The sequence below is a fragment of the Mesitornis unicolor genome, unplaced genomic scaffold (assembly GCF_000695765.1).
Source record: "Mesitornis unicolor isolate BGI_N332 unplaced genomic scaffold, ASM69576v1 scaffold31421, whole genome shotgun sequence".
In the NCBI taxonomy this organism is placed as follows: Eukaryota; Metazoa; Chordata; class Aves; order Mesitornithiformes; family Mesitornithidae; genus Mesitornis; species Mesitornis unicolor.
This window is the reverse complement of record NW_010162263.1, coordinates 72959-81816: the sequence shown is the minus strand read 5'-3', so window position 1 is coordinate 81816 and position 8858 is coordinate 72959. Positions and strand designations below refer to the sequence as shown.

At 43.2% G+C, this 8858-nt stretch overlaps 1 protein-coding gene across 1 annotated transcript in view; it reads right to left on the bottom strand.

Annotated features, from left to right (window-relative positions):
• Window positions 1–1792: 1792 nt before the first annotated feature.
• The window catches only part of LOC104547760 (dystrophin-like), a gene marked incomplete at both ends in the record, with an annotated part of 73386 nt that continues 66320 nt past the window's right edge, over window positions 1793–8858 (bottom strand). Inside the window, 3 exons of the mRNA XM_010193577.1 lie at window positions 1793–1864; window positions 4071–4131; window positions 4511–4542. Of these exons, the coding sequence (XP_010191879.1) occupies window positions 1793–1864; window positions 4071–4131; window positions 4511–4542 (165 nt within the window). The remainder of the gene's footprint in view (window positions 1865–4070; window positions 4132–4510; window positions 4543–8858) is intronic.

Sequence of the window (8858 nt, the reverse complement as noted above, 5' to 3'; positions counted from 1 at the left end):
ATCCCTAACGTTCTGTGATTCTGTGAACCTTCCCTGTGGGGGAAATCAAACTCACCATCCTCTTCCACACGTTCAGATGTTTTGGTGGTCATGCACTGTTGACATTTCTACAGTACACAGGTGCTCGGAGTGGCACTAGTTAATGTTCAACAGCATTTATGGAACAGAAAAAAATTACCTGGGAAATATCCAGAGCAGTTTGTTTCTTCTGGAGAATTAATCCCGGACTACGTCATATCTAAATGGTAACTACTCAAAATGCTGCCTGTTCGACAGTGAGCAGTGCTGTGCATGGCACAGTTTGCCAGGCATGGATGCAAAGAAATACTTGGTTCTAATGGGGTGACATTTTGCTAACTGCACTAATGCACAGAGAAACAGATGCATCAAACGGCAATTTCATCCATAGATCACTAATGTATAGCCATCCTATTCATCCTAAGCAAAAACTGGTAATTTGCTCATCAGCACATCAAGTAACAGCTTATGAAAAAGTCCTGCCAAGTTTTGGTCAAAACATAGTTTACTTTAAAGCAAATGTATGCTACCTCATTTATTTTAGATGTAAGGGATAATCTCTCTTACTGGCACCATGCATCAATCCAGCAAATTATACTGTGGAAAGTGAAAACTTGACAAAGTCATATGAAAGAGAGAACGTATTCTAGATGGGAGACGCTTATGTGAACAGAAGGGTAACTGCCACTGCTTTGCTTTGCTTTCCCAAAACTCTGACATGGCTCAGGTACATTTGTAGCATGTGCTATCAAGGCTTTATCAGAATAACCCTGGTATAACCAGAGCGACCTGCAGCATCCTCACAAACATCCTGACTCTGAAAACTACATTCAAGGCTTTAAAAACTCTTCTTCTACCTACACAAGACAGGGAGGCAGTGAGGGTCATAACAGGGTGGACAGGCGTGAGAGGTGCTGCTGCCTGTGGGATTGGGGTCTCCCGTTCAGATTTGTTGATACCTGCTGTTTCTAGAAACAACGATGGGACTCTTCAACAACTCCAGGGCTCTTCAAGGACTCCAGCACCACTCATTCCCAGCTCAGGAAGAATGATCGCTCTTCCATGGATTTAGAGCAACCCAAACTGCTACACCCCACCTTCAGAAAAAATCAGTAGTTGTTAATACTATTTTGTTCTGTCAGATACAGAGCTGTAAAGGTAACAAAGGCAAGCAGGCTTTATGGAAAGAGTCCAGGTCTAGAAAGAATAACTTCAATCAAAATAATTGAAAAGAAGCCTTTCAGAGATAAGCCACAGTAGGTACAAACTGCAAAACTGTTCAGGCAACTAAAACACGGGCCAAGAAGACTTTGTGCATCCAGGGATTCCTCGGTAGTTTCTTAATGTGTAACAATTACAGGAATGTCTGGCTAGCTTTTTTTCCTTTTCTCTGTTAACTGGTGCCATATTTTTGACATAAACATACTTCGAAACTGACCTCCCTCCACAAAAGCTGCTCAGAGTCAGGCTGGGGTGATAAAGGAGATACGACTCCCTTTCCCCCACACCATTCACAGGTGAGCACCATCCCCCTCTCCAGCACAGGTCTTAATTTCCTCTGCAGAAAACAATTCTGTCTCCTTCTGAGCCATCTGAGTTCACAGCTCAGAACATAACCACAAACGGCTGCTGACTGCAGTTCATGTTAAAAGCTGGACTGTAAAATGCAACAGCTTGGGTACCGCAGTCTCCAGGCCAGTCACGGGATGGGAGGACGGGCCGGAGGAGCAGGGAACAGAGCTGTGCTCCAGCCACTCAACTGGTGAGCCCTCACCTGGTGCCACTCCATCGCCGTCAGGCTTTTTGCCTCTCTTGCACACAGGAGTAACAGCTAGGACAGCCAAGACTGGAAACAGTTGAGAAGAACATACACAATAATTTCCTGGTACTCTAAGTGCAATAAATGCACCCTCTTCTATAATGCACATTACCTAAATAAGAGCTCAAATTCACTGTTTCTATATAGCTCTGCTACACAGCTCTGTTTTGCTTACTCACCCTCTTTAAGACTGAAAGATAGGACATCGACATTTTTAATTCAGAAGTAAGTGAGAAAACTACTGTCCCAAAAGCACTTATAAAAACATTAATCATAGCTTTCCACTCATCATTATTCATATTTTTAAAGTAACCCCACCAAAGAAAGCATTAATTCCATTCTTCCTTCATTTCTTTTTTTTTTTAAAACATTAAAGCTGAACAATTTTTCTCTATGCTTGAGGCACTGAAAGATTGAAAGATGCTACTGCATAAGGAAAAAAACCTAGCACACGCTTTGAAATGCAGCAATAAAGCTCCAAATGGACACGGACAGCATTAACTTAAGACTTACAAAATGAAAGGAATTTTAACACAGGTACATTTGCTTTGAAAGCAGAAAACACCTATTTCTACAGACGCTAACCACATCACTTCTGGCCACAGACAGAATGATGCATTTGGTATCTGCTGGATTTGCTTTAGAGGCGCTACTGGAATTAAGGTCCTTGGGTGAGGGCGCAGTAACTGAATACCAATCTTACACTGCCGCTTCCCAGAGAAATAAACGTGGAGCATTCAGACCCGAAAGAGTGAATGGAAAGTGAATTAAGAAACCCCAACACAACGCAGCGCCTTTTTTAGCAGCACAGATTTCTAACCCTTCCCTGACAAAAGTAAAATCCCTCCTGTTGGTGGCTTGGACTTTGATACCCTCATTCCTATCGAGTAATGCCACAAAATCCAGGGGATTACACACGAAGACAATACCTACTGTGAGTAATGGGATCAAAACCTGGCCGGGTGCACTTAAAACTGCAGGATCTGCCTTTGCGCAAATGGATTCACACATGAAGCAAAAGCTGCTCTATGCACTCATACACTTCACAAACAGGTGCAGAATTGGGTTTTAAATTCAGCTCTGTAAGCTGTACCAAGTACCCTCTGGAACTGTCAGCGAGCAGAGATACAACTGGAGAGTGGCAAGCGACTCATTGAAGTCAACTTTTTTAGGGTTAAGCCACTGGAATCTGATCAGGTAGGACATGCTCATTTTTCCTTTTTGTTTTCTTTTTTTTTTTAATTAATTGTATCAGATATGCCCTGAGCAGCAGACATTTTTCCTGCATGAATATGAATGCGGATAGCGGCAATCAGCAATCTGCTTTGCTGAACTGGAGACCAATTCTCAGACTGTATGAGCTGAGAACACGCAGGGCTGAATATGAAATAATTTCCATAAAATTTTGGGACTGGTGCAGTCTGTCAATGACACCCCAAGCACCCGTTTTTGATCCGTATCAGGAGCTGCCATTTGAGGACCGACTTAACCTGCACTGAGGAACTTACTCCTCCAAACAGCTGGGCCTGGGCCAGCTCCCACAACCCACACAGAGGACCACACTACCACAAGGTGCCACATCAGAACGAGCCCTGGCTTTCCCAGGGTAGCCTGGCAGCGACTGGGGGGGGTCACAACAACTCTGCTAAAAACCCCAGCGTGGTGCGTTTCTGTGAGCCCCCCTTTCCGCACCAGCAGAGGTTTGCAAACTGGGTCACCCTTCAATTCCTGCCTCATTCACACTGAACATCTTCTGCGCAGGAAAGGTCATTTCACAGCTACTTGGAATTGCACTCAGGCAGCCTCTGAATATTTTATCTTTAATAATAATTTTCGCAAAAATTCATCTTTCAAATGTTTTATCTCATTGGCGAGCGAAAAGCAGCTTCACAAAGAAAGAATCAAGGCTCTTTGGAAATACTTTCAAAGGTGCTATGACAACACAGTGCAAAATGTTTTCCTCCATTAACAAGCAGCGATGTACAAATTCTGAAATCTATTTTGCATCAAACCAACCACGTTCGAGTGCACAGTGAAAACCATCGGCCATTCGCATTGCTGAATGCAACACTGTGGAGCTGGTGAATGTTAGTAGCATTCTTCATTCTGCAATCATGTATCAGGAAATTAAAACACCTGAATCTCTTATACCTCTCAACTCTCACTGTCCTAAAGAAAAATTAAAAACCCCTATTTAATAACTGGAGATGAAGGTTGGTATATTGGCACATACATATAGATACAATTGTGAGCGTGTAAGCAGAACAGGGAGAGACGTGGGTCTCCCCGTTGTGCTTACAAACAAGAGCAACAGAACATAAGTCAATGACTGCAGCCTATCTGCTGACCACATTTATTGTGCAGAAGCTTAATTTCAAGGTGATATTTTCTCCTCCCCATTCCTGAGTTTCTGCCTTTGGGGGGATGTAAGAGAATGCAGATCCCTGAGCTGACACGGTCTCCACTGAAAGTTGAGAGGTATGCTACGTTAGGGCACACATGGGGAATGCACTCAGCAAAATCAAACAAAACCCGAAGCAAAATAAAACCACCCCCCGCTCCCTGCCCGTCACCAAACCCAAGCAAACCCGTGCTGCCGTCACACGCATGCTGGGCACAGAAAGCGAGCTGTGACAAACAGAAGCCATGGCAGTGAGCCTGCGTCTCACTAACCTCTCTCACTGGCTTTCCAGGGGCATTTCTTCCTTTGGGAACAGAGAGAGGAAGTGGAAAAAATATCAGAAAAGAAAGGAAAAAACCACACATGAATATATATTTTATACTGTACGAGACACTTCAATTTCCGTTTAGGAAGTTAATATAAAATAACTGCATTTCTGCTTTAAACAGAGACCAAAAGTGCACTGAAATCTACTGATGATTTGGAGCTGATGTATTCAAGAACAGTTCTGTAATCTGCAGCTTGGTTTTAACCTGGCAAAAACACCTGAGAAAACTCCTAAAACCAACTTAGAGGCCTTTCAGTTGAGGATAGGTATGGTGGAGAAGATCTCAATTCACTTTCTGAGCATCCAAATTTCCTCAATAATCAGTATTAGTGGTAAAATCATGCTTACCCAACATCAAATTAGTTCATCCAGACACTTCACTTTTTATTATGGCCTACATACATATATACAGGTATCCATTCCTATGTACACACACACACAGAGAGAGACACAGATTTTACACCTAGAGCTGTATACAGGAATATATCGTGCTCACATTCAAGATAATTATATTCCAAAGATGTTTTCAACAAGCTGATCTGGAAGCACAGTAAAACTGAGAGGGCAGAGGAGAAAGGGAGAAAAAGTATCAAGTTAAATGGGAAAAAAGAGGAAGTATCTCATCACTTTCAAGTTACACTGCCAAAACAGAGGAGTCATTAATGGCTTTAGCTGAAAAGATGTTCCTGACAAGCCTCCACAGAAGGCACACTTTGATCACACCGATTCTTCTCAAACACTCCCCATAGCGTACTTGTTTTTAAAATAAGAAAGACAGTTGTCAATCAAGGGCAGAAGCGTTCCCCTGTCCCCCTTCCCATCGTACAGCGGGTGACAGTAAGATGCTTGCTGCCCCCAGAAGCGGCGTCCCCCCATCACTGGTGCGCTGCTGCCAGCACCAGCACAGCCAGACTTCGTAGCTGCAGGCGAGAAAGTTGCTGCAGCAGACGCTGCTCAAGAAAGAGGACAATCTTTGCCCCAGAGCTGCTGGAAGTGATGTAATTGTAAGCGACGTGTGGTACAAGGGGCAGAGAGACAGCTCTGAAGGGGAGAACACACCGGTCAGCATAACAGTAACCTAATTGCCGTCGAGTTTTTTTCCTAGGTATGGCAGCCTGCAGGAGAAGGGAAGGAAGACAATAAATAGCTTTGCAGGTATTTTGCAAGGAGCAGGACAAGGGTCAGCAACAGAGCAAAACTGAGCAGAGGTGGTAAAGGCGAGAAAGTGAGGGTGGAGGAAGCGAAGGGCACCACGGACCAGCACAGGTCAGAGCCACTGCTCTGCTACAGACTCCAGGTAGCAGAAACGGCCGAGGCAGCCCCTGTAGGACCAGACACCAAAGCTTATGATTTACACAACAAAGGAAGTCCTATTCTCCTCCTTCTCCTCTTCCTCTCCCCAGTAGCATATTTACTGTTAGAAATAATAATGACAGGTTTGAAGTCATGCTCTGCATGTGGATTTTTATTCTGGTCCTAAGAGCAGATGAGAACCTCTCACAGATATAAATCATGTAACAGAAAAAGCTTGAAAATGAAGATAATAAAGTCTACTGCATACTTTGGTTGTCTTCTGAGGAAAAGCCTCAAGGTTTAAATGAGTAGGTGGCCTACCTAAGGGCTCTGGAAACTGCAGCATGGTAGAGCTGGGTGTGCAAGAGTCCTGGGGCATGAAAAGAGTTGAGCTTGGTTGAAGAGGAGAGGAGGAACTGCCTACATGCAAAATACTGGACCCTTGTGGAGGTCTTAAGAACTGCCTACCTGTCTGCAAAAACATCTGACGTTGCAGCTACACAGTGTCTCATTTAAATAACTACATGAGACAGACTGGATTACACTTGAAAATGAATGCATTCAAAGGTAACTGCGATAGCTCCGCACCACACAAAACAGCTGGTGAGGAAAGTCTGTGGTGAGCAATCAGCCCTAGAATTTGTTAAATGCGACAAAGAGTAGCACTACTACAGTAAAAGCTAATTTCTTTTGGAGGAAGATTAAAAAGGGTTTAATGCATTTTACTTTATTTTCTTCTTTGCATATGAATGAATGCGTGGCTCTAAGTTTTCAGGCAAGGAGTATGGTTTGGCATAAATTGCAGAGGAAGAAGATTGTCGTATTGCCGCAGTTCTGAAAATTTATATTCTATAAGGCATCAAAACACCGATACGCAATCCATGGGTGCCTAATTATCTATTATTCCAGCTCAAATCAAGATTTCTTCCCCTTACAAAATAGAAGAGTCTTTCTAACCTTCTTTTTTTTTTTTTTTTGGGAAATCTACATGACATTGTATCATAGGCAAAGGTACACAGAGTGATCAAATCAAATGTGAAAGCAGAGGCACTAATAAAAACTTCATGCATCTATGCAGATTCAGATCAAAGCAGACAGCACAAAGCATCTTCTGCACTGCCCCTCTCACTGAACTCAGGAGAGGGACAGGCTGCAAAGGGGAGATCTGGACCTGCAAACAGCTTTTTTTCTTAAAAAAAAATGTTCCTTGAAGTTTTGCTAAATTCATTAATGTATTCTCAGCTTACATCAGGACTGAGCATTATAAATCACGAAAGACCAAGTCCTCCCCATCACTATCCCACCGGGAATTAGCAGGGAAGCTCAGCCACTTCAATACTGTTGTGCCATGAGGGAGTGCTAAGGGCTCAGTCATCTGGGCTCACTGATTTGGGATGTAGGACCATAGCACAGAGAACGGGAGACACTCCAGAAGAGGCCAGGCTAGCCCAACTGAAGGAGTATTTCCAGAATACCCTACAGTGTACTATCTCCAGGGTACTCTTTCACTGATTCAAGTAAGGTGTGGAAAGGAAGTCTTTGTCATAAGGTATTTTGCTGTCATAATGACAGAAACTGCATTGTTTGCAGTGCTGAAAGTCGCTAGTTCCACTTAGGGCATTAGTCCCACTCATGACAGAGCCTGGCTGATGCACGAGTGAGAGAAGAGAAGGTATCTGGCGTGTTTTTATGTGGCTGAGATAAAAGCAAAACAAAACTTGTAAGAGATGGTGCTATTCTTAGTGCGTTCATTGCTGTGGAGTCCTGTAATTTCACTACACAAGACAACATCTGTATTGAGCAGTACCGTGTTAAATCCCAATGGTGGGTACTGATCCCTCTCCAAAGGTTTCCACGTGATGTCACGGCCTCTCAGCTCTTTTAAGACACCATGGTCTCATCTCTAGCCACTTCTTGGCTCCCACTTCCTCAGTACCCACCAGCAATGGTTCTGCACTGAAAGCCTGGGAAGCTTCCTCACCAACTTCAGTTAGCTCAAGAACTTCTGCCCCTAAATTAATCTCTGAGCTTCATTTGTAGAAAGCGTTTGCCACAAAACCAGAGTTTTAAAAATACAAAACCAGTTTTCCATAACTGCAAAACACAGCCCAGTCCACCACGAGATCTACCTGAAGCAGTGCAACTTGTCTGTCCTCAGTGTTGCAGAAGAGGTGAATTTGGCTTTAAAAATACTGGCCTGCCAATCTTACTTTCTAACCGTGAGCCAATTCCCTGGAGATTTAGTGGCTTGGGCACAAATACAGCATGAAAATGTTTTCCTCTGTGGCCCATTATCAAGCAGGGTCAAATAAACCACCGAGGTGGTATTTAATGGTAGATTTCCACTAAATGGCAGACCTCTGGCTTTGACATCTGTTTTGAGTTAGCACAGCAGCTGTTTGAAGCAGCTGCAGCAGTTGTGAATTTGCTGGCAGCAGCAAAGTGAAAGAGGAATGGATGGGAAACCTTGTCGATTAAAAGGAGAGAAAAATTCCTTAAGGACAGCAATCATCAGGTATTCAGCAGAATTTCCCTCTCCAGAAATGAAACAGCTTTCGGCACCAACACTCAGCTGTGCGAGGAGCATGGAGGTGCTCTGCTTCTTAGGAAATGCCAAGAACTGCCAGAAGGTTAAACTGAAGAAACAAAAAACACTATAAAAGGTGTACAGGAACACAAGTTGCTGTATCTGAGATCTGCTTATGAAGGTCTATGACACGATTTGTTTAATACTTGCTTCTCCAAAATGCATTCAAAATGATGCTATGAAGCCTTGGTGCTCTTTTAAAAACAACTCTGTACAGCAAAAGCTTGGAAAAGATAATAATCAATATGAATCTATCTCCAGAGGGGCGACAATTAATTACTACTACATTTTACTCCTTTGGGTCAGAAGTTCAAAGAGCCACTACTTGCTTTAGAAAGCTATTTCTCAACCTAAGCAAATCTTACTCTTCAGATGTGTTCCATGATATTCAGACTAAATATTTTCGTTTTAA